Below are 26,254 nucleotides of genomic sequence, written 5' to 3' on the forward strand. Positions count from 1 at the left end.
GTTATATCTCACCGTTATCAAGCCCCTCGTAAAGTTTGGGGCCGTCTGTTCGACTATAGTGCGCTGTACGTCGAATTGAAGTTTTGGGGGTGCATTATATGGGACAAAAGGGCGTAAAGTGACACCTTTTTTTTAGATTGAGTGCTCGAACAATATAACCGACCGACCACTCACCCACAGAGGTGTCGGGTATGTATCAAGGAGACAACAAAATTTTTAGCTTTATCTGGGTACTGTTAGTGTCGAGAGACTGTCTATGGTGTATAGTACATGTATGCTACTTAATAGCGCTCACGCGAAGGCAAGCTTTGGCAATCTTTCAATTGTACGCGCTATCTTCATGAGCAGAAATATGGCTAGTGGTCGCAACTCCGGGGGTTCCTGATCAGTTGTCTCATCATACTGGAATGCAGGCCCAGCGCTTGCCGTGGAACTGCATGCTACCGCTTTTGTCTCATCTTTTCATCTTAGTGCGGATCGCGTCAACATAATGAGCTTCACGCTTGAAAAAGAGCCAATGGTTGTAAAAAAATTTTGTTAAATAAATGTGCATCTATAATTGTGGGCCGTTAGTCCACAGAGCCTTTCTGAAGGCATCTGATGGTATTTTGATACGTTGTTTGTTTCGAAGTAAAACACGTAAATGACGGAAACGTTTAATCGTCTATATTAACCGTTAACGGGGCACTAAAGTATCTTTAAAATTGGTTGTAGGTGAGTACGCTGCTTCACTTTGACGTAATATTTCGGCAGCGATAATATTTCGTGCCACAGAAGCGATATCAGTCATTAATTTTTATTTCGTTTTTGACCGGAGTCGCCCATTAAACCTTGGCCACTGCTAGTTACTCTAAACCTTTATACATTTGTCTAAATTAATAAAAATGTTCGATAAAACTGTTCGGCCTCGAATCGTCGTGCATCTTGTTGACTGTTTCATAGGAAGAGTCAGAAATGCGAGCTGCCTGAAATGGTAACCGAGGGTGCTTCTTTGGCCTAGTGTGTCTGCGCACCGCAGCTCCGAGCGCATGGCGCAAAAGCCTGCATTGCAGGACCCAAAGATGCTGGCTTCAATCCCAGCCCCTGCGTTTACCGCCCTGCGGTCTTCCATCACTACTGCGTGACCCCAGGCTAGCAGACGGTCAACGGTGTCTGGAACGCGGATCTCACTGGCCTGTTTAGCGTCCTATTTCGCCTCACTGGCGTGTTTAGCGTTACATTCCGCCCACGTATCGAACATGGTCCCAAGTAGCAACAAAGGATGTCACAAAAGCCGGAGTGCCATGCTGTCGGATGTCGCGATCCTGGCGGTTGGTCGTAGGAGTTCCGGCAAAAAGCACGAGACAACGCAGGTGTCGCTGTCGTCGCAGCGTGGCAACTCCGGGCTGCCGAAGCGTTAGTAGACTGCCAGGCTGGAGAACAACCTGCGGCCATACCTCGGCAAACCTCACTCATGAGGGCCATCACTCACCCTTACTCACCTTCATCTTCACAGGTGAGGTGAGGGTGAGTGAGTTTCTGAGTCAAGAAAATTCATGAGTGTGAGGATGAGTGAGGGTCGTGAGGTCGTGAGGGGTGTGAGCGCTGTGGGTACGTTGAGTGAGTGAGGGGCGTGAGGGTGAGGGCCATGAGTGGTAAGGGGTGTAAGGGCTGTGTGGGCCGTGAGTGCGTGAGGGGTATGCGTGCTTGACGGCGGTGAGTGCGTGAGGGGCATGAGGGCCATGAGTGCGTGAGGGGTGTGAGGGCTGTGAGTGCGTGATGGGTATGAGGGCCATGAGGGCGGTGAGTGCGTGATGGGCGTGAATGCGTGAGGGGCGTGAGGGCCATGAGTGCGTGAGGGGTGTGAGGGCCGTGAGCGCGTGATGGGTATGAGTGCGCCAGGGCCGTGAGGGCGGTGACTGCGTGAGGGGCGTGAGGGCCACGAGTGCGTGGGGTGTGTGAGGGCCGTAAGGGCTGTGAGGGCCTTGAGTGTGTGAGGGGTATTAGTGCGTGAGGGCCGTGAGGGCAGCGAGTGTGTGAAAGGCGTGAGGGCCATGAGTACGTGAAGGGTATTAGGGCTCTGAGGACCGTGAGTGGGTGAGGGGTAGAGCACGTCAGGGCCGTGAGGTCGGTGAGTGCGTGAGGGGCGTGAGGGCCGTGAGGTTCAGTGAGGGTGAGTGAAGGGCTGAAGGTGCGTGCGACTGTGAGGATGAGGGTGAGGGGCTGAGGGTGAGTGTAGCTGTGAGGGTGAATGAGGGGGTCAGGTGAGTGTTGCTGTAAGGGTGAGGGTGAATGACGGCGTCCTGAAATGCCGACCTCTGCCTGCGACAGACCAGGCGTCTGCCACGTCCACCACCGCTGCTGTGACACTTTCAGGATCGCGGCCGGCGACTGTGTGACACTTGTACGACGTCACACGGCGAAAATCGAGAGACCACGCTTTTTGGACGCGGTAAACACACAGTCGGAGACGCGTTCCAGGCACCATAGTGGTACTGCTCTAGTTAAATTTCTCATCTACAGAGGCGACACCAGGATTGTCACTGGGCAGGCTAACTTTCCGTTGTCTAAGCAAACACGCGAGACAACGTAATTACTTTACAGCACCTGAAGATGAGGCCGTCCTTGGCCATGGCGTAGACGACCCTGGGCATGGGAAACATGGAGCCCAGCATGGAGACGACGAGGCCCGCGAGCGCGCCCACCGCCACGATGTAGTGGCAGCTCGGGGCCCCGCGCTGGGCGAACATCTCGACCAACCCCGAGCCGGAGTTGATCTCGCTGTACGGAACGATCAGCGTCACCTGGAAAAAAAAAGGTTTCTCCTTTAAAGCATAGAATCACTTTTAACGGAACCTCCAAACATGTGTCCTTCCGTCCATCCCTCTATCCATCCATCCATCCATTTGCTCGCTAATTTAATGCGAAAATTGATGTCATGTGACGTCACGGTATCACGCAACCCCACGACTGGACACCGTAACGTGAGGTAGCGTGACGTCAATTTTCATGCTAAATCTAGCGGACAATCTTATAGGGAAAAGTTTTCGCCTAAATTTTGCCTGGAAACTTATCAAGAATCTGTTCATCTTCACTCCTCGAAACGCCTGTTTAATTTTTTATGCCAATTTAAACAACCGCTTTATAAGTACTGCATTGCGTGCATCATAAGAGTTTAAAGACTATCCTCGAGCCGAAGTTGATCTTGCTGTACTGTGCGTGCGACCAGCGTCCCCTGTTACAAGGTCAAATGGACGTATGTTTAGGATTCCGCTTTCCATGGTTCTTCTTTCTTGTGGACCTTTCCTGGCTGCTTCGCAACTTGTAGATTTTATTTTGGTACTTAAGTGACGTCGTAGTCTGGCTGAAGTACCCCCACCCACAAGATAGAGAACACCGGTGCCGACTTTGACTAGAGTAGATTTGATTCTTTTTCTTATCTATCAAAACTTGAAGGGGTTGACTCATCAGTATTCACGTAAAGGAAAGCATACGCCCGATCCCAGGCTTGAGCAATAATACTGTGAAGAATCATGTGTATCAGGAGCTTGAAGTAAAAAAACGAGACCGTTTGAAGTAGAAAACATTGTTATATTAGAAAACAACATGTGAAGAATAAAACACACTATCTAAATTTACACACGAAAAACAACGAATGGCTTTGGGGAAATAATTACAGAAATGCACGTTCGACAGATTGCTCTCGCATGTCGGCACACTGTTTAAATGCTGCTCGCTAAAGGCAACCCGAAAGTTCACTGTAACAACTTTTCGCTTTCTTGTTTCGTGGCGCTGGGTCTTGCGAGGTGTTGTGCGATGGAGCGCCGACAGAGCACGTACCGGAAACCCCAGGGTTCAGCTTGAAGCCAGTGGATCGGAGGCGGCGTTGGCACGGCGTCGGCGTCTGGGGTGGCGTGTTGAAATAGACGGGGCCGCTGTGGTCTTGACGTGTGCTTCGCAACACGTGCACCTGCTTTCAACTGGTGTGAAGGCTTCGCAAGAGCCCGGGGTCAGGCCAGGTGGAAGCCTTGAAGAACCCGGGTCTGGACGCTCGGAGGTTCCCTTCCACACGCTAGTCTGCCCGCTCGAACACACTCCATTTTCTGTTCTCCGCCTTCCTTCTCTTTTTTCTTTTTTGATGCAGGGCACGTGGCAGGTGCCACGAGGATGACGCGCGCACACACACACAGTTCGTCGTATGCACAACGCGGCACGAAGATGACCCGGCACGTGCACATACACACCGTCGAAATCCGCGCACGTTACAAATACACCACACGAAGGAGAACGCCGCGGACGGATGTCATGACGTCAACAACCCGGGAAACTCCGTCCCCGGCTCCGCCGCGTGCACCTGCGGAGCTCTCATGCTAAGAGTACGAAGCCTCCGCGCCTCCGCCACGGAGGAGAAGGCGCCACGAGGCGTCAAAAAGGAATGACGTATGTCGCACGTGATGCGCGATCCGCGGAGGAAAGGGGCGGATTTCTCCTTCGTGTAAAGGGGTATCCACACGAAGGAGAACTCCGCGGACGGATGTCGTGACGTCAACATCCCGGGAAACTCCGTCCCCGGCTCCGCCGCGTGCACTTGCGGAGCTTTCGTGCTGTCGGCACAAAGCCTCCGCGCCTCCGCCACGGAGGAGAACGCGCCGCGAGGCGTCAAAAAGGAATGACGTATGTCTCACGTGATGCGCGATCCGCGGAGGAAAGTGGCGGATTTCTCCTTCGTGTGGATACCCCTTTAAAGTAGTATTGTTAATTGAGATACTGTATCATTTCTCCACGATTCTTTTTTATGTTTTTCGCACCGAGTCCAACAATGGTTAGATATGTTTCTTGCGTTTTTTACGTTAGTTATCTAGCGGTTTTTACCTTGTAGTTGCAGGGCCTGCTGAAATAACTCGCGGTATTTTGCAAATAAACCAATAAAATATAAAAGCTTTATTTATTAAAACAGACATACTACATTAAGAAATGAAATATAAGCGGTTCAGAGATCACAGATTTCAAGGTTCAAAATGTTGCGGCCCGTACCATCATACTTGATGTGATGTAGGCTGTCAGAACGATGGCCAAGCTGAGGATGATGGCTGTTGGAATGGACCACTTGGGATTTTCGGCTTCTTCGCCCGTTGTGGCAATGATATCGAAGCCAATGAAAGCGTAGAAGCAGGTGGCCGCGCCAGCTAGGACCTGCGTTCAAGAAAACATCGTGTTAAACAAGAGATTGAGATGCCAACAAAGTAATTTTTAGTTGAGAATCCTTCGCAGCGAAGGCATAAAACTGTTACGTTTGTCACGGTTTATTAAAGCAGCTCACAATCCACACACACACAAAAAAAGTATGAGAGTTCATTTTCTTGCGAAACACGTAGGTAAATAATCGGAGCGAACAATAAGAAAGCTCAGAATATGATTAGATTTGGAAAATGCGATGTGCACAGACACATGGAGAAAACAAACAAACAAGCAAAAAAAAAAAAAAAAAACGTCATGCTCATTGACCCTAAATATACCGTAGTTCCTTTTTCTTTTCTTTTTTTCTGTGAAGTTGCATTTTAATCTCTGCATTCCCTGAGAGCCTTCTGTTGTTAGTTGGGCTTCGCTGTCTCAGTATGCTGCAGAAAGCTAAACTCGCGGACCTTTTTTTTAATAGTGCATGGATTATTGACCAACAGGTGGAAAGGATGGGACAAGGTATATGGCCCAGAATTATATATTTTATATCGCAAATAAGGCATCCTGTCATCACTTTAGGACTGCGCATTACCTGTCATCTATCTAGTTTCCTTAGTTACGCGCAAATTCTGTCCGCCGTCTGAGCTCTTCGTTTATTTTTTATAGCGCTGTTTAGCTATGTTTCTTCGCTGTGTTTATCACTGCTATGGTATTTATTTCTAGTCAATTTTCGTATTGGTAGTGAGTGACGTTTATGGACAGGACGACGTTGTCTTGGTACCGCAATTTCGAGGGCTACTTCGACACGCCACCGTGATTGCCTGCCAGCACGCTCTGCAGAAAAGAACACGTACGTGCCTTTTGCTCTGATTCGGCTTTTGTGTGCCCCCTTCGTGTACTACCTGTGTGTAAAAGACGCCCCATTGTGTGGACTGCCGTGTTCACCTGAGCAGTAGCCCCAGAGTTTACGAACCACGCCGAATAGTCTCTTTATCGCCGGAGTTTGTGAATCATAGCTTTCTACAGATATACATATAAAAGTGCCAAAAAGTGTTCCGTTCATGAGCACCCATACGTATCTAGAGACATACGTTCGGTTTCGGGCTTGTGTCCAATCTCTGCGGGTACGGAAATAGCCGAAATATGGCAGTGCTCGGAGCACGAACACGCGCCCGGCGCTTTACTAACACCCAGCCCATGGCTCTGACGATATTGTGGCACCGTAGCACGTGGCTTTTTGTTCCGCTTGCGAGTTGGAAGAGTGAAGCTTGCTGGTTTCTTTCCAATGTTTTCTACGACTTGTAGTACTTGAAAAAAAAAAAATCGGATGTCCGTTGTTATGAACGACAAAGCTTCATTCTGAGCAGTATCTAAAAAAAAAAAAGTTTCATAGCCACCCTTAATTTACGACAAAAAAGAGCTGTCGGGTGCCCATTTGACGGCTTGCTCCCAATGTTCATCACAGCCGCCGGCGTTAGTTGACAGTAATCAGATTATCGGAATGGTTTGATTTCGTCGATTTCCATCACCACACCCATAGGCGACGAATGTAAACCCGAATATTCGCCGACGCAAGGATTGCTCAAACGTAAAGTGGCAGGTGGTGCAAGCAAAGCAGTTCTCTTAATTTCTTTAAAAATTATTTTCTCAGGGGAAATAAAGTTTTAAAAATGCGATATATTTTTACTGTTCAATAATGACTACTCCTATATTGGCAATCGTCGACTGACCCAACTTATAGATTTATGTCGAAACGTGGACCGGAAGGAAGGAAGACAAAGAAGTTAACCTGGGGTATTTTTTTCCTGGTTTGTTACTTTGCTTTGGGGGAGCGGGATGAGTGGATTGAAGGAGAGGAGAAAGACCGATCCTTGCATGATGCCTAACACAGGATGTTGGGCTCATCTAGAATATGTTTGAATTTCTTCTTGGCGCGCGCACAAAAGAGGTATGTTTAGTGTTTGTGCCTGCATGCCCACTTCTGATTCTCTGTTGGGTCTGGGGATAATTTAACTAAAAAAAAAAAAAAAAGCCACTGCCCCAGTAAACCAATCAACGCGCCGTATTATGGGGCGTGAAACCATCGGTGGAAGCGCATAACTCTTGTGGAGAGCTGGAACGCGCCTCGCTTTGTCACTGTGATTGGCTATATTGACGGCCGATAAGAGCCTACAATCATTGACCGAGATCGTTGGAAAACAAATGCGCGTGCAAATTGTATAAATAAATGAAATCATGAGGTAAGCAAACAGCTGACGAACTTGCACACTATAAGGGCGCTCATGCAAAGGAACCGTCTATTCGAGTAGAAAATAAGTCTTAATAATGTATTTTATAATTTTAAAACGGCATTAAATTGGTAGCTTTATAGGGCCAACAAACCTCAGGACCCGCGTAAACAAGCTACGTGTAGGTGGGTCAATCCGTAACCACTAAACGATCTTGAAAAATAAATGAAAAAACGGGACCCGGTGTTCGGGATTAAACCCCGGTCACCGGCGTCGAAGCCGAATGCGCTGCTGACTAAGCTACAGACCCTGTACGCAGAAACGGGAGGAGCAGAAGTAGGTGGTATGAAAAAGCGCACGGAGCGGAGGGAGTTGGAAAGGACAGGGAAGAGAAGAGCAGAAACATTTGGTGTAGAGAAAATGCGCGGAACGAAGAGAGAAGTGGAAGGGGCAGGAAAGCGCGAAGAGCACCGCCCACCCCAGGCACTAAAAGAATAAGGCTCATCCTGCCTGTATGCACCACCCGAACTAAGAGCACAAGCCACCCTATGAAGTTACCGCATCTAAACGCACTGACAGCTTAAGAAACGCAGGGACGCAGGGCTTAATACGTTCACGCTTCCTGTATTGCGTTTGGTGCTCGGCGTTCGTATCGGCTAACTGTGCAATCTGATTGGCTGAGGAGCGATAACTAGATGCAGCTACGCCCTGCGTTTCTTAAACTGCCAGTGATTATGCATATGATAATCTTCATTGGGTTAGAGTACTAAGCTCACGACGTACGGGTACTTTTTTTTGCAGCGTGCAAGCTGCGGCTGACGCCTAGCCATTTGATTCGTACCTCTGTTTGCACACCCCTATGACGTTTATCTTCTCAATGAAAGATATTCGAATAGTGCCTAGAATTGAAATGCGCACCGTCTACCGTAGCTTTAACACTCTAGAGAGACAGAGAGCAAACAGTGGTAGGTCGTGCCCCCAGCAGCAATGCGAATGGTCCACCGCGATCCTGAGTATTCTTGTTCCTGACTGCATTAGCCGGGAATACCACAAAGACAGCGAGTCACGTGACGATTCATTTCCGGGGCACTGCACGATCTACTCCACGGACCTAAAGAGAACCGGAGTATGCAATATGTTCTGTTTTACTCTTAATTTGTTTATAACAACCCGAGGAACAATGCAGTTGTAAGAGAGCACTGACTCCGGACCATCCGTATGGCAGGAAGCCTCCGTGCTGCGTCCAGTTGTCTGAGTTGACGAAGAAGAGCCCGGCGCCCATGATGAAGACCCAGACGGCGAAGTTGAGGCAGTTGAGCACGTTGTTGAAGAGCAGCGACTTCTTCACGCCGGCCAGCATGAGCGACGTCATCAAGATGGTGATGATGCCCGCTAAGAGATCGGGAGTGTGGCCTGCGTAATACGGGAACATTATGGGCTGGTAAAATGATCGCCGATCTCGAATGCGCTTCGGCCCTCGTAACTTGCATCGGGATTATAATCCTCGTGTAACATGTTGGTAGTTGTCCGTATGACCTTTAATATTTCTGAGCAGAACCTGCCGGGTGGAATAGCTGAAACTTCAGTAACGGTTTTTTTCCAGTTTTTAATAAAATATGCCAACTGTCGTAACAGAATATGCTACACGATGGGGATGTCTAATTCTAAAGATTCGCAAGAAGAAACAGAAAAGGGGACAAGTAGCTTGAAACTTCGAGGGCAGATTACTGCTCTTTGAAAATGTTTTGCAAATATTAATATCAGCTTCATAGTACTGAGGGGGGAGGGGGGGGGGGAGACGTCACTGATGCTGGTAGTTGGCAGACACTGTAATCGCTATAAGACTTCACGGGCTGGCACTCGAAAGAAGCGCTTGAATCAATAAGTTCAGATGGAATTTCAATTTTGTACACAATTTCTCTAGTCTTATTTGAGTTTATGTGCTTTTCTTGTACATTGCTTCCAGGCTCACGGAACGAACCGTGCCGTACAGTCTCCGGCAATATGAAAGACCCACTGGGAGCGCGTGGCCGAGGCGGTGGCTGGCGGAGGCGCTGCGAGCGCTCCGGGCAATTCCATTCTGCTTCGAGGAAAGGACGCTCACTCGGGCTCAGATAAAGCGAAACACGCTTATCAGATTGTGCTGAGCCTCGAGTGAGCGTCCTCCCCTCGAAGCAGAATGGAATTGCCCGGAGCGCTCGCAGCGCCCCCGCCAGCCACCGCCTCGGCCACGCGCTCCCAGTGGGTCTTTCATTTCGCCGGAGACTGTACATATGAAATAAAATATACGGTCGCAAATTCCTGGGAGTACGATGATTCTAGTTAATAGTACAATTTGCATAATTCACTCTAAAACTCGATGCCAGTTGAGGTGAAACAGTTTTATCTTAATATTAAATTACGCTCGTACATTACAGTGGATGCCTATTTTTTTAAGTTGTATCTTGACTTATACATTTTATCATTATATGCATCCTAACACATCTCCTTCCTGTCATGCTGACGCCTACAGCCGTCTGGAAGGCTCCTAATATACCCGGAATTTTCTTATTCAAAGCCATCAAACTCATTGACATCGCCACTTCTTTTGTTCTTTATTAGCTCAGATTATGTTTCAATTATACCAACGCAAATGCGTTGAGATATAAATACGATGAAATAGCAAGCAGTGCAGCAGTTTAAACGCATTACGACTATATTTCATCTTTGTAATGAACAAGTGTTTTCGCCACAGAAAATGACAATAAAAAATAGTAAAGACTTAGAAAGCCGAACATTACACAATAAAAAAAGTCATCTCACCAATTATTGTCCCGAAGGTTTTCCGGAAGGCCTCGCTGATGGCGCCGTCCAGCATGGCGTCGATGCAGGCACTGATGGCGCATGCCCCGGCGGCCGAGCCAATCAGGTACTCCAGGATCATGTTCCAACCAATGACGAAAGCGATGAACTCTCCCACCGTGACGTAGCTGTACATGTAGGCGGAGCCCGTGGTGTGGGGCACACGGACGCCAAATTCCGCGTAGCAGACGCCTTCGCAGAAAGAAGCCGCCATGGACAGAACAAAAAAGAGCAACATAGTTTTAGTGTTTTGTTTTTAGACCCATGCTCTCAAAGACGTAATAGTGTCCCTTTTCCATACAGACCCTGTACCTTCGAAAGAGGAGGTCCATAGTCTGCCGTAGATCTGATCTTCTTGGACACCAATGCTGCTTCGTGTTCCAATCAAGATCAGAGCTCGTACCTATGGTCGAGACACTTATTTCCCAAACATCGTGAACCTGTGCGTACCAGCGTTCCGATTCTCTCTTCAGCCAGACGCAATCGTGGTGCCCTGTCGCCTTAATAACAAATCTTATCTCTCGGCAGCTGACGAGATTGCGGAATTGGCCGATGAGGACTCCAAAGAACGAATTTCGAAGCAAGAAACGTGATCATAGGAAGTCACGCCCAGTGCATTTTAAGCTGTCGATAACTTATAGATGTCATAGACACTGCTTATCATGTAGAAGCCGCATACCCTGTCTAAACGTATACACACCTCATCGGATAGGTAAGCATCAACTACCTAACCGCTGTTCTTTCTGCTAAGACAACCTAGAAGTCAAGGCCTGTTCACACAATTGCAACCGAGTAGGACTGTTTGAGATAAAACCGGCTTTCAAGCTTCTTGCGATGGCTTAGGACCGGGTGCGCCGCTGCGGAGCTGGTTCTAAGCCGTCGCAAAAAGCCTTAAAAACCGGTCTTGTTTCAGCCGGCCTTACTTGGATGCAAGTGTACGAAAGGCCTTAAGTAAGAACGCAGCATGTAAGAACGATATATGTGCATGTCATTTTTGTACTTTAGTGTAACACGTCAGATTTACTAAGGTCTTACGCATCTGGACACAGGCTTTTTTTTTTACTGCAGAACCAACTAAAATCAACGCAAACTTCTGTTTTGTTTATTTGAAAGCACCGGACTGCCAGGAAACGTGCGATCGTGCGGGCGGGCTCACAAAAGACGAAGGTATTCTGAGCGGGTCATGAAGCACCGAGTCTTTTGTGAACCTATCAGTCCGAGAGAATAATTGCGAGGCACGAGGCCCCTACGAAGAACATTGCGGTCGAAAACAACGCTCCTTGTGCCTAAGAAAAACACATCCTGCGTCCAGCCATAGTTGGGAAGTTCAAGGCCTGCTTATAGTCCCTTGCAACTCGAGAAGGTTGGGCGAGGGTAAGGATGGCCGAAGAGGAGGAAGCAGACGGAACGCTAAAGAGAGAAAGAGGTTTTCCCCCAAGCATTCCGTCTGCTTCCTCCTCCCCGGCCCGTGTTACCATTGCCCCAGCGTCTTGATTTGCAACGGACTATAGTTTGCTTCTCGCATAACCCTTTTCCTCTCTTAACTCCTTTATCTCTATTGCCGTTCCTAATACGCGTTTTTGTGCAAAAAAAGAAAAACACGTAGAGACAGACGAAATATGCACGTGGTGCGTCCAAACCCTACCGAAAAAAAAAAACACAACTAAAGACAGGCACATATATAAGCGATATTAAAACAAATATATATAGATATTAAACAGTTTCATCAGTATACTTCACAATTTCAAGTGGTCAAAGACAATCTCCCATTTCTAATACACGTAATATACACAAAAACGTAAAACATCGATGGTTGCTCCGCGCCACATCTGTTTAATTGAAATATTGGCAATTGGAAAATTAATAAAGACAGCTGAAAAGAATCATTTTCATTTGTGTGCCATTTGACGTGTAAAATATGCTAGACAGCCATTGTCGAACATCAAATTGACCAGCGTGTTCTTCAGTGAAAAAGACGCGTACAATATTTTATACGGTTATTAGGCTGGGCGATTAATGGATTAAGGCTTTAATCAGCAATAATAGTTTTAACCGGTTATTCGGCCAAATCTTGACAAACCAAAAGAAAGTAAAATTTGAACTCTTTCACCACGTAGACGTGGACGAGAACACCTGTGTATGAAGTGCAAACTTTAGGGGAAATTTGAGCCTAAAGTAAACTGTAGGGGAAAGATTTGTAGCTCCAGATCAGTCCAGATCGTTACACGTGTCCCGGGCACTTCAACGCCGTGCTAATGTCTGCTTAGCGCAGCAGACTATTGTGAACCATCATACGAGGTCGCTCTTGCCAGAGAATATCAACGAACCGCTTTGCCTCGTGCAGCTGAAGCGTGAGTGTCTGCAGAATTTGTGAGTGTGAGTGCCTTTCTAAAAGTTCTCAACAGCATATCGAGGTTCATTCATAATCAAAATTGTCGAAATCAAAAAGATTTGGAACTTTTATATATATTATGCGTGTAAATGAACATGACCAAGTAATAGATTAATTAATCGATTAAATTGTAGCGATTGCTTTAGCTAAATTTTAATATACACCCAGCCCTAATTTTTGGTCATGGTATTATGAGATTTAGGTGGTATGGGTCATATGTAATTTGTAAGTACCTATATGAACAAAAATCAGGGGCGCAAGCAAGCTCCTGAAGGTTCAACATGATAGCTTAACTCGAAATGGGCTTTTCTAAACGATTGCAACGAATTTAACGGCGTTAATGTCGTTCCTCAAAAAAAAAAAAAAAAAAGATTGACGTAATGCCACAGAGGATAATACGTATTTCTTGTCCGTTCATGTGTTTTATGTATTGTTCTCACCCTTCTTGTTGCCGGCAGTTTATAAGAACAAGAATGCCACCTATCCCCCCGTTAATTCACGGCAAAGCCATTATTACGTATTGCGGCAGGCTCCAAACTAGAGTGAAAACCATCATGGTAAGAAATAATGCCTTACACACCGGAATGCCATGTACTGATTGTCCCTCAAAATATTTACAAGGTTTCATCCCCGCAAAAATAAAACTACACATCGCAGAAGGCTCATTCACCACCCAAATGTAACCTTAGTGGTTCGAACCAGACGCCAACATTTACGAACTCGTCATCATCTTAATCAAAAGTTATAAGCGATTGTCTGAAATTTTCAATGGAAAAGTGTCTGCCGACGGAGCTCTCAAATATATGGAACTGTATTGCGCCAGTCTTGAAAGTAAACATATTCGACAGATATCTGCCTGGTTGGGTGAGAGTTAAAGTCTGAAAATATATCTCCAACCAAAAAATGAAAGGCAACCCGACGTTTCAAAACCAACACGATTTCATCTTCAGGGGTGACTGCGCCAGTTATCGAAAAAGGTCAACATATGGGCACCATTTTCCGATTCAATGTGAACTGCCTTTCCCCCCAAAAATTCTCCACAAGGTTTTTTTTTTTTTTTTTTTTTTTTAATTATTATTTGTTTACAACCGTTCCGAAAGAAAGTACGACGAATAACCGCGGTTCTTGCCCGAACTTCGTACGATTAACGCGTGCAAGGTATTTTTATTCCTTCGTTTCCCCAAAGCATTGCCTGTTTTCAAAGTTACCATCACTGTTCTCCGTTTCCCCCAACGATGTCTGAAGATGCTACGAGCCATCGAAACTAATCCAATGCCGTTTGAGTGTCGCTTGACTTCCTTCGGGAGGAGCGCAGCTGTGGAGTAATGCAATATTCTTCTTTGTTTCAGCTTAAGTCCAGACGAAGTCAATGCTACGAGGTCATGGTTCCGATGAAGCAGACTCAAAAGCTCAAGTCACTAAGCCTTTTCTGTTTTTGATCGGTTCAGCGTAATATAGAACACGTACAGAAACGCGACAAACACCAAGATGGTACGCCTTTGAAGCGTTCTGATTGGTCCCATCAGCTCGTAGCGTAAGCTAGCTGTGTCTGAACTTAAGATAAAACAAAGTATAATAAGCGTAGCCTCGCGAGGGGTGCGTAGTCACGTGATTCCTTCGAAGCGCTGGATTTGCTTGGATGACTCGCAACATCCACTGTGTTCCATCGTAAGTTCAAACAGAATATACTCATTGATACCGGTGGCTCTCGCGTGGCCCCGAATTCCCCAGATGCGTCCTTATCCGCTCCCGGTGACGATGCGGCAAGGTTGCCAGGGGCGCATTTCGAAAGCGGTCTATTAGGCTCTGAAAGCAAGGTATACGCAAGGTCGTTCGAAAAAAAAAAATTAAAACAAAAAAAAAAAAACGGATTTCGGAGGATGCTGAGTATCGGCGGCATTGTTCAAAGCTTTCCAGACGTACACGAAGCAGACAGAAAAAGCATCGTTATGCGTAACGTCGATGCCGGAGCGATCGATACACCGGGGATTTCAAACAACGCCGCTCGGTCCGCTAACGCAGGTTGATCTCTGCCATTATTTATTGGCGCTTGCTCACAGTTCCCCTCCCTTTGGGGTTTTCTAAAGCGCGTTACCCAAGTTTCGCTCCTTTTCATATAGCGTTCCGAGTGAAATATAGTTTGATACTATGTAAACGAAAATGACAGGTTGGTTTGAGAGCAGTTCGTTGGTGCACCTGCCTCCATTACGCGAACGCTTGCTTTAGGCTCCCTTTTTGAGGGAAGTTTTTTTAGCTCGCCTGTGCCGCGCGCCAACACAACCTAAAAACGAAGGGCTGGTTCATGCAAAACAAATAAAAAAGTGCAAATTAGACAAGAACAGGCGAGCAAGACAGTAAAGGTGTTATGCTTTACACATTTGCGTTTCAGTGTGTGCGAGCGATTTGTACGCGCGCTTGAGACCGTTAACGGCGCAAGAACATACTGGCACACTTGCGTCGTCTAATAGGCAGCACTTAAACAATTCCGATCTATGTATTCATTTCCTACTGTGCGTAACCCTTTATTCTTTCACCGTGCGCTCGAAACAATTCTGACATTGTTATAAGCGACCATTTATCATGAATAGTGCGTAGATTTGTGCTCGAAAATACGGCAGAATCTTCAGTCTTGTTATACGCGGATTGAAAGTATCCCCGGGCTACCCAATATATTGCGCCAGGTGACATATAAAGGCAAAAGTCTAAATTTCATCCTTCACTCCATCGTGAATGTTCTGTGACGTCATTTTACTTTGGTCAGCGCGCGGATAAGCGAGACTTTTAGCGGGGCGTTGGGCTTAGTCATAGCCTCCTTCGTCATTGTAGAGCCTACATGCATAACAACAAATAAGAGAACATGTTTATTGCATGCTAACCTCAATCAGAATAGATTCTTACTAAAGTCACAATCGAATACCTTCCAATTAATAAAATATTCAGCGTATCACATATGGTAGATTGGGCTATCTTCAGGCGTAGGCACACAGCCATAGGCTCATGGCTTAGGATACTTGTGGAAGCAGTTTCTGTCCTTGGTAAGGCACAGGTGACTCAACATCTTGCACAGATGATGGAACTGAATGTGTTCGCACTTGGTACGCAGTTCTTGCATCGTAGCCTGTTGCTGGTGGCAAGTGGTAGGTGCCCAACACTATCCTTTCGGATGTCTTCTTGCAGCTCTTCAGATGTAACTTTCCTTTTCTTCGCTGGAGGTGGTAGCAAGCACGACGGCCATCACCTTGTGACTTCCCCTGACAGCATGAAGCTTTCAGGCAACATTGAAATGAATGATCTCTGCTTAATTGGCTTCGTGTTCAGCTGTGCACTTTGGCGCCTTTGGATATTCCATCCATTTGCAACACAGATGTACATGGTATGGTACAATATGTACAAATACCAGCGCCTAGACCTGATGGTGTAATTGTACAGGGTTATTTGGTAGTTGTGCGGGTCAATACCTACCATGAAGCTGATGTAAACAGCCACGATAGCGGGTCGGGGGACATCAATGTGTACCTTGGCTTTACGGTCATACCTTTTTAAATTTCCTTCTGGCTCTACTGACACAAACTTTGACACAGGTGTCACGGCCTTTCTGTCAAACCAACGAATAACAACAAGGCCTTTCGCATTATCCACCCTACGGTCATGTGCGCCTTGCCCACGCTTTTTTAAAGTTTTGTTAATCCAAAAGCTTGCAAACTCCGAGTTTGTTTTGGCGCAATGTTCCAACATATTGGAGATCTCTTCCAGTGAGCTCTTCCACACGACCCAAGTTACTGAAAAATTTGTCAGCGGCAACTTTGAAACCTTCATCGGATTGCACTTCGGTGCACATGGTGAGGACAGTGTCCCCTAAAAGCCCATATTCGTACATTTTACTGGACTGTCCCTGGTAAACTTCAAACTGGTAGAGAACGCCAGTCTTGTCAGCTCGTCTTCAGAGCTTGGATCCCCATGGTGCCGTCTTCTTGCGAAGGTATTCTTTTAGAAAGCTCCTGCTTGTCAATGGGACCATGATGTCATTGGCCTTATTGAATTCTTCTCGTTCGATGCTTGCAAGATAACGCTGCAGTCCTAAACTCCAGGGTCGAAGATTCCACAGCTTGCCCTTATTTTCTCTAACTTCCAAGTTGTGCACGCCATGGGGGTGCTTCATAAGTTTCAAAAACGGTTTCGAGTCATCTTATCTGCAATAGCTCAGTACCTTGAGCTCAACTCCAAATAGCATCTTCCGTTGAACATTTTGATCAGTCCCATTTGCAGGTACATACCAATATACTGCTCAAGTTTCAAAGCAGTGGTATTGACCGAGCTTCCGTAGTTCTGCGTGAGGTAGAGGTTTGTGTTCTCTACTAACCACTTTAGCATGACTTTTGCAATGAACTTCCTGAAGAGTGTGATAGAAGACTCCAAATCGTCCGGCTTATTGAATGTTCTTGAAAAATATGAGTGCGGAACCTGGAGCAAATTCTTTTCACATTTTGTTTTTCCTGGAAGGGAGGACGATGCTATGAAGAGCCGCAGTAGTCCTCCAGCTGTTCTTCGCCATTCGTGTCCTCTTGACCCGCAGTCTCAAGAAGGTCCTAATGGCAGAGGCCCTCCTACAGAATGTAAAAAAGCCACACGACCAGGAAAAATGACGCAGTCCGCACTGAACAACATGAGGGCCTAGGTTATATCATACGTACACAAAATGTCGTAAAACCTCAAGAAGGTTGCGAACGGGTATAGAGTGTCTCTCATGTTTTAAGCGCCAAAGAAACTCTGCCAAATTTGCCCTCGAATTGCTAGTGACAGTAAAAATATAACAAGGATATGATACGAAGTATGCCAGGCCATATTCGCCTCGAGATCGAACCGTGTCGCCACCGTGCGGCCGAAATTGGAAACGTGCGAAAGCGGGGATACCGCCGTGCGTCGTCCGCTACGGGCGCACGCTCAGAAGCATGGATCTCGACGACGCAAGTCCCGTTTCAGGCTGGGCTTGACATTCCTTATTAAATGTTTTATGTTTTTGTTGCCGTTTCTTCTTACTAAAGGTTGTGTTGTATCGTTTCACATGCGTAGAAATTCCGCAAAGCGATTATTATTAAGTCGGAAGCTTCCATAATATTAGTGTGTTGGTTTGTATACAGTCGCTGGCTCAACGTATTTTTGTTATCTCGCACAAACCGTGGCTTTCATAAAGCATTGAATGTTGAGTGGGTCTGTGGTTTGATTCGAAAATTAACCCGACTGATCGCCAGCCTTTAATAGACTAATCAATCAATAAATCCGTATGTTGATTTTTCGCCGGTCATATTGCGTGAAAGACGTTAAAACTACACATTCTTTTACTGGTTTTACTATGTCATAAATGGCATATTGCATTCCCATTTTAAGCTTCACATTGTGAGTCACACATAAATATGAACACAGGAAGCCTTTTAAAATGAAGTATTTTTTAAGTTATTATTTAAACAGTATAATCACCCTCGGTGAAATGACACGCTGAAGTAGTTTACCGTGCAAGCCTGTGTCACATAAGAAACAAAGATGTCAAAAATATTAAAGCAGGCATATTTTACTCCTTGTTATTATTTATTTATTTATTGTACATACCCTCAAGCGCCGAAGCATTGTAGAGGGGAGGGGCAAAGCAAAATAAAACAAACTGACAAAACAATAAAAAACAAACAACAAGAAATTGAAATATCAAAAACACACAGCCATTGGCAAAAGCGGCAAGCAATATATTTTACGGAAAAAAATAAACAAAATAAAATGACTCATGTTGGCTCACCAAACAGAAATGTAGACAAAGATTGGCGAAAAAGAGAATAATCAGGTATAGTTGCGATATCTGCTGGAAGGTGGTTCCAGTCGTTTGATGTATGCGGGATAAATGAATAAAAAAAAGTGTTTGTTTGGCAACGTGTTAATCCAACTTTATTCCGATGGTCCAGACGGGAAGAGTAATAGCTAGGCAATGTAAAGAAATGGTCTTGCAGCGACTGATGATGATACACTTTATGAAACAGGCAAAGTCGAAAAAACTTTCTGCGCAATGACAAAGAGGGTAACAATAAACTGGATTTCATTGATGATATGCTAGCTGTTCGATTATAATTAGACAGAATGAAACGAACGGCGTTATTTTGAACTAGTTCGAGAGCTTTATGCAGAAACGTGTGGTTAGGATCCCAAATAGAGGCTGCGTATTCCAATTTTGACCGTACAAGAGTGTTATAAAGAAGAAGTTTTAAGTTAACTGGGGCCGTTCTGAAGTTTCGTCGTAAGTATCCTAACATGCGGTTAGCGTTGGCGATTATTATATCAATATGAGGCTTCCAGGTTAATGTCGACGATATAGTAACACCCAGATAACGGTATGAGTTTACAGATTCAAGTTGAATGTCGGTTAGTGTATATTTTGAAGGGCGTGCGCCTTGCCGGGAAACGCGCATTAGTTTGCATTTGTTAGGGTTTAATTCCATACGCCATTTTTTGCACCAAAGAGTAATATTATTTAAATCAGATTGCAAAATGCGTACGTCATCATCATCATGAACTTCCCGATAAATTACACAGTCATCTGCATATAAATGCATGGAGGAAGAAACACAACTTGGTAAATCATTAATGAATATTAGAAAAAGAAGCGGGCCTAAAACTGAACCTTGGGGTACGCCCGCTACAACATCAGTCAGGGATGAATTAACGCCATTTAGAGTTACATATTGTGAGCGGTTGGTTAGAAAGCATTCCAGCCAGGTTAACAAGTTAGGATCTAGGCTTAATGAAGAAAGTTTAAGCATTAGTAACTTATGATTAACCTTGTCGAATGCTTTAGAAAAATCGAGAAAAATACAGTCAGCCTGATGGTTTTTGTCCAGTATAGCATGCAAACAATGGGTGAAATGAAGCAGCTGCGTTTCACAAGAAAATGAGCGACGGAAACCATGTTGAGCAGGAGCGAAAAATGAATTGGATTCTAAGTAATTGAAAATATGAGAGTACAGAATGTGCTCCATTATTTTACAAGGAATACTTGTTAGTGAAATGGGTCGATAATTTAATGGAGAATGCTTGTTACCGGACTTATGCAGTGGAACCACCTTCGCAGTTTTCCATTCTATTGGGAGCGTTCCACACTCAAGAGATTGCTGGAAAATTTTGGCCAAAAAAAAGGATGAGTACATTTTAGTTTGTCTTAGAAATTTTGATTTAATATTATCGCTTCCACATGACGATGATACTTTCAAAGAATCAATTAACTTTACAATTCCAGTAGGTTCCATGGAAATTGGAAACATAGGGCTAAACTCACAACGTGGAACTTTCTCCAGCACAAGGCTCCAATTAACCGGCAAAAAGACTTGCAATTAAAGCATTACTTGAATAATCTGAAAGTTAATTGATGAACTGCCCAGTCCCGATATACGTTAGATGAGGGCGGAGGGTGATCGGAAAGTCTTGTGAAGGTCGCTAGCCGGGCCCTCGTCAGTAAAAGAATGTCACTGCGGCCGATGCTGTCTGTCGAGGTGCGCGTCGTTTGTTGGGGTTGCAGAGTCTACTGTGTATGAATACAAAATTATTTAGCCCGACATTTATAGTATTAGCCTCTTGACATTCGCGGCCCTCACCAAGAAAATTGAAGCGGGTGAACCCACACGACAGAGAAAAGCATTTAATAACAGGAACATTGCTGCATTGCTCGGTTATACTCGTTTATTACAGTCACGGCAGATATATTAGAACAGTTTGTTTCCCTTGTTTCAGTTGTCCTGCCGACCGTGCAGTTTGCAGATTTTAACTAGATGAGACACTCTCCTCATCGCAACGCAGTGGATTTGTTCAGACTCCAAGAAACTTACCCACACTATGGCACAGTAAACGGGCAGAGGAACTCAATAGCACGGTAATTTCCAATACAGCGCTAACTTATCTTCATTCTAAATATTTATATTACTGCAAAAGCTAGAAGTAAAAAAAAAGCATAGAAGCTGCGATTTTACAGCCAGTATTATGTTATCTGGGTTGGAATTTTTTTTTAATTCCCTCGTTGATGAACCGATATGTCCATTTTAAAAGAAACAAATATTTAACATAAATATTCCAGTTCAGCCGGAGACAGGCATCAGTCGTGGTGATCCATGCTTTCCAACGTCAGCCTAGAGCAGACGACGCACCCACAGAAGCGATTATATAAATTTAGGCCGCACGTTGGCAACACGATTTGATCTTCACTGAAGCACCGAACAGTACCGAATCCTTTTCCGCTAGAATTGTTTTGCCACCGATAGTATGCGACAAAATACACGCAAAAATCTACGCCGTCTCGCGCGCGAACTTGGAGAGCCTATGGGGCGGCCATTCTCCTATCCCCGCTTTGATGATGATGATAGCGCGACCGTAGCGCCACCTCTAGGTCGATCTCGAGGCCAATATCGAATGCGTCAAAGCGGTCGTGTATGAAATCCCCTTAAAGTGTGGAAAATCTTACGCTGAGCAAACGGAAAGGTGCAGCAATTACCGTTTCAGGGAGCATGCACAGAATTTAAAGACAAATGATTGTCTTTTGCCTTTTGTGATTAATAAAGCATCAATTATTGACAATAAAAAATTTGCTCTTTTATTTAGAAGGCTTTGCTGAAGGATCTCTCTGTCCTCGTTTTGTAACTCACGCAGTAAGGTACGCCCGCGGGTGGGCGGCAAAGCTTAAGCACTCTGAGAGTGAACTCAAAAGTGTACCTTGCGCGTTAGAACGTCAAAACACTAATATATGTGATAAATGAGGAACGTGCTGGCAAGGCAACCGAGCACGCGCTATTTTTATTTTTAACGGAGGGGATACAAGTCAGTGTATTTGATTATTTGATGGGTAGTTTTATGCACGAGGCGCGTAAATAGCAGACGTCGCATATTCCTCCGCGCGCATGTGCACAGTTGCAGGTAGTATTCGACGCTTCTAAAATGTGTATGAAGTAAACCAAGCTTCTGGATTGACAAAACGATCGGGGGTGCTAAAAATTACCGAAAAGTTCTGTTTTACACGCGTAGTGGTGTCATTTATTTGCCTAACTCGAGCGATGCCGATTCTCTAAATGCACTTCGTTCAAGATACTAAAATGTTTTAGTAGAGCGTACGCTAAGGATTGCGAGCCTTGCGGGCGCGTGCCTAATTCATGATCAAAGCGACGGCACAGACTCCCTCCCGCTAGCTAGCAACGCAGTCCTCGCACACGAAAATCTATTTAAACGCAGGGAGAGGTGCATTCTACTGAGTGCCTGCTCTCAGCTTTTGCTGCAGTAGACGGGTAAACGAACTATATTTTCGCAGTGCATGCCGATGTCCCAAAATACTCAACTACATTTTTTTTTTTAATCGTTCGCGTTTAGTGGAATTGGAGAAAGCTTGTCTTTACGCGCGAGCGATTCCAACTCTGCTCGCGCTATTATATTTGCCGACAGAGACGTCTTCCCGCTCTTTATAGCTCCAATAAAGATACACAAACGCGAGTTTCTTCACGTTAAAAAACAACACTGTTTTCATATGCGAAAAAAAATAAAAAATAAGAAATCTCTAGTCCGCCGTATGCAATAACATGTACGGCCCGGCACCCGGTTGCTCCCGGCACACAGGCGCGCGCCGACGCGCGCCTTGTGGGCCCCGCTCAGACATGGTGGCGGGGGTGTGGCGCGGACAGAAGGCGAGGAGGATTGCCGTCGATGGAAAGGAGGAAACCATGGGGAGAGCCCCAAGAACCCCAAGCGCGCCCCTTCTTTGATCTCCTCTCCCCTTTACAGCGGGCACGTTCTTTTGCGATTTGACAGGCTTTCTGGAATAAAGAAGGCTATGGCTTGGTCTACATTACGTAATTAAAAGATACAAGCCAACCCGTGCTCGCTACGAGCCAGAGATAAAGGGGAAGCTTGTAGACCGTGCGCTCTGTTATTGTTTCGATTGTATACAGCCTGTTTCTACAGGCTGCATACATTGCATCAGAGCGCCTAGTACCCACGGAAGTACTATTATGACAAATTGAAATCAACAGCTATGAAACCTGAGATTTGAACTTCCAACCTTCCACTCATCTTGTCTTATCTCCCAATACTTGTTGAGAACATACGTGGGTCTTGACTCTGAACAGAAATAATAATAATGATAGTAGGCATTTTCCTTTTCGTATTCTCAAACAGCACAACACGTGTACACACATAAAGCCCTTACAAGTGCGCTCTTTTCAAACAGCAGAACGCGCGAAGAAAATATGATGCATGATAGTGCTATTCGAATATGAACCGTGAGTACTAGCTAGCATAAGTGAAAAATATTACTTCAATTAAAATATGATTTTAGGAAAATGAACATAGAAAATACATCCCGAATCTCTGTGTATCGCGTAGTTTTAGAAGCAGTTTTTTGCCTGTTCTTTTTCTTCGTGTTTGCCAGCATCTGTATCGGAGATCTAGCACAATCATGAGCTACGAGTTTTCCTGTTCCCAATTACCCTCCTCTAATTTACAAAATGCACCTTTACAAATATAAAAAAACACAGGCTAGGCACATACCGTAGTGATCGCCACGTCAAGTGTTTCAAGAAACTTTTCATAACAGTCAGTTTATTTTTTCAACAAAAAATATACCTATGCATATTTTGTTTTATCGCAACCCCAAGCATAAGAAAGGAACATAACGTAGGGAAAAAGAAATACACGACTGAAAAAAAGCTTCAATATTATAACACATATAATCGCTTCTATACTACTGTTAATTTTATCCACAACATCGCAACTTTGTTACCGATGTTAGAGGCGTTTTGGGTGTTTGTAGTTTTTTACTCGTGTCAACTTAACATTGCATGGCCGCATGCATGGCCGAAAAAAAACGCGTCTCAGTACTTCTAGAAGATTCATGTTTACTCTTAGACCGAATTGAATAGGTGAGGAGGCCCACACGGCCTTGCCGAGTCAGTCTTATACCCCATTCACACGACCAGCATAAAGGTACCTTTAGCATAGGTCCCTTTGCAATAGGCGAATCAGGCCGCGCTGATAGATCGCGAGCACATGCCACGCGCCGAGGATCGCGAACTGATTCGCCGCTGGCCATAAAGGTCCCTTAGCTAAAGGGACCTTTATGCTCGTGTGAATAGGGTATCACCCTAGCGCGATGCTCGAACATTCTACGCCGAATGTTCGAGATACCGAGGCAGTGTCGTCACTAGGTTCAGTGGCACCAGCGGCGGTAGCCCTCCATGACACCCCCTTGAGCGCCGCACTCGGGGTGGTCCGCCCCCCTCCCCCCCTTGTGACGCCACTGACCGAGGGTAGTAGATGAAAAGACCAGTGTGACCTTGTCGGCTCACTCTTCCGACGACGACGCACTCTCGCACTCTCTCGCGCTAGCAAGCTGTCACACCGACACGCCGTCGCTCGCCGCTGCCGCCATCGCCGCTCGCTGCTGCTTTCTCGATGCTCGTTCTTTCTTTTGTTTTTGTACTTTCAGTTTCACGCTTGTCAACCCCTTTCCATTCGTGACTATATATATATATATATATATATATATATATATATATATATATATATATATATATATCAAAAACGATTGCTTGCAGAAAGCAAAAGCTAATCAGATGTTGAATGCTTACACTGCGAGAGATCGTGGATCACATTTCATAGGGTGCTTACATGTTTCCGCTCCGCTTTAGGGTAGTGCCAACTTCTTGTTACCCTTTCCCAGATCCTCTCCCACCACCATTTTTCTGACTTATTATTTCGCTAAACGTAAACAACGTTGAGTTGCTGTAGTCTCGAGACACCGGCAACACTGTGAGGCCATTTCCGTTTCCGTTCACAAGAGGAATCGGAGGCTCAGCGGGATGGCGGTCGTCGTGGCTGTTGCTCTCTTTATTCGGGTGTTTCATAATTTGAAGTTGCGAGCAGGAAGTGTGCGTTGATTTTAGCGAAACGCGAGTTCTCGTGACAAAATGAAACGCAATAAACTGGCATTGAACGCCGAAACCTCGCCGTCGGAACGACTGCGGTGAGCGCTCCCTAGCCCTAACAAGGATTAGCGGCGTAGTGCGAGCGCACGGCTGGCGAGTGTGACAAAATGATTGACGAAAACAGCGGTGGTTACCATGGTAACGAGGTAGGCAACACTGGTTGGTCGGCAACAGGAATCTCAAACGTTGTCGCCACCCTAAACAGCGGAGCGGCTTAAACATTTAGGCACCCTATCCTTTCATATGCGGTTATACTGGTTCACGCTGTAACTGAGAAATTTAGCCAGTGCAGCATGACTGTCAAACCGAGGTCTTTAACGAGCCTCACACCATAGCCATCAGATGAACTCACGCATCTGTGGCGTTCATCCAGGATAAAACGGTAGGGTACATGGGGTTCAAACTCAAAAGGGATTCGTTCTCGCCTTATCAACGCAAATTCTAACCGTAATTTTTTTTTGCCGGTGTCCGTTAGATTTATTACATTAGCTAAGCCTAAAGCATCGGAACTCTTTTCCATGATTTTCTTTCGGCGGCGCCATTTTGATGCTTAGCGCAGAGCGAACGTAACTGACGATAGCTATACGATTAAAAAAATGCGACTTTCTCATCATTTTATGCAGACGATATCTTTTTTTTTTATTTTTTGCGGACTCATATTTTGAAGGAATAAAAAGCGATTTCTTATAAATTTTTAAATAACTGGCAACACTGTTTTTAAGCATAAACAGGCGGAAGTGTCGGTACTCCAAATCGTACATTATTTAGTGGGTTTATACTGACTGGCTCAAAGATCTGTAAATTGTTTTAAATATTTTTTTCTAAGTATTGAAATTAAAAAAGAAGAAAAAGCTGGAACGGCTCTCGCGCGACCGCAACTTTGCGAAAAAAAATGGTGCTAGAAAGGCCTTGAGACACTAAATGAGCTACGCTTACAGTATTGGCACTCTCTCCCACGATATTGTTGTGGGAGACGCCATCTTGGTGCTTGTGCAAAGCAGATGCAACAGCCGATCGTCATGATTCAAAAGTGCGACTCTCTGAGCATTAAATTCAGTGTTGGGAAGCTCATGTAATATTGCTTTGCTCTGTCGCGAACTGTTTAAACATTTATGGAGGGCGAAAAATCGGTTTTTGTGATTTCAGATAAAGCTTCAGATAACTGACAACCATGATTCTGAGCTACAAGGTGGGTAAGTTTCGTTACTCTGATCTGTAGCTTTAGTGGTACGAGAAAGGTCGAAAGAGCAGTTTGCGCTTCCCCCCCCAAAAAAAATGGTCGCATACAAAAGGAGAACCACCGCTTCATTAGAGGGGTTTATCAAGTGTTATAACGTTTCACAGTGGGTGTTTCGCCAGTAAACTGCCCCTTCCGGGACGAAGGAAAAATAGAAATAGGAAGAGTTTATATTCGCGTAAAAGCGCTTTTTTTAAGTCCCGTACTGCATATCTGCGCAGTATTCATGACTAAATTAAGTTTTTTTTTTATTAAAGTTGCTTTTAGTCGGCAACGCAAGCTTTTTAAGCCGGAAGAGCGACCAAAAATTTTAATATTTAATCCCGCGCGTTTATCTTTTCCGCGACGTTTAAATGGTCGCCGTATATGTAAAAAGGCAACATTGTTTCCTTCCTTTAGCAGATAT

At 45.2% G+C, this 26,254-nt stretch overlaps 1 protein-coding gene across 2 annotated transcripts in view; it reads right to left on the reverse strand.

Moving 5' to 3' along the window:
* LOC8053671 (cationic amino acid transporter 3) overlaps positions 1–26,254 on the reverse strand; it is a 125,709-nt gene that overhangs the window by 13,283 nt on the left and 86,172 nt on the right. The window contains exons 1-5 of one of the 2 annotated variants that reach the window (XM_040501116.2): positions 14,318–14,376; positions 10,188–10,418; positions 8,590–8,798; positions 5,014–5,172; positions 2,587–2,783 (exon numbers count right to left, since the gene is read on the reverse strand). In XM_040501116.2, the coding sequence (XP_040357050.1) occupies positions 2,587–2,783; positions 5,014–5,172; positions 8,590–8,798; positions 10,188–10,362 (740 nt within the window). In that variant the 5' untranslated portion in view covers positions 10,363–10,418; positions 14,318–14,376. Of the gene's footprint in view, positions 1–2,586; positions 2,784–5,013; positions 5,173–8,589; positions 8,799–10,187; positions 10,419–14,317; positions 14,377–26,254 lie in introns of those variants that run through there. The other variant, XM_029977055.4, reaches the window with a different exon arrangement.

The sequence above is a fragment of the Ixodes scapularis genome, unplaced genomic scaffold (assembly GCF_016920785.2).
Source record: "Ixodes scapularis isolate PalLabHiFi unplaced genomic scaffold, ASM1692078v2 PGA_scaffold1__304_contigs__length_218370807, whole genome shotgun sequence".
NCBI classification, from domain to species: Eukaryota; Metazoa; Arthropoda; class Arachnida; order Ixodida; family Ixodidae; genus Ixodes; species Ixodes scapularis.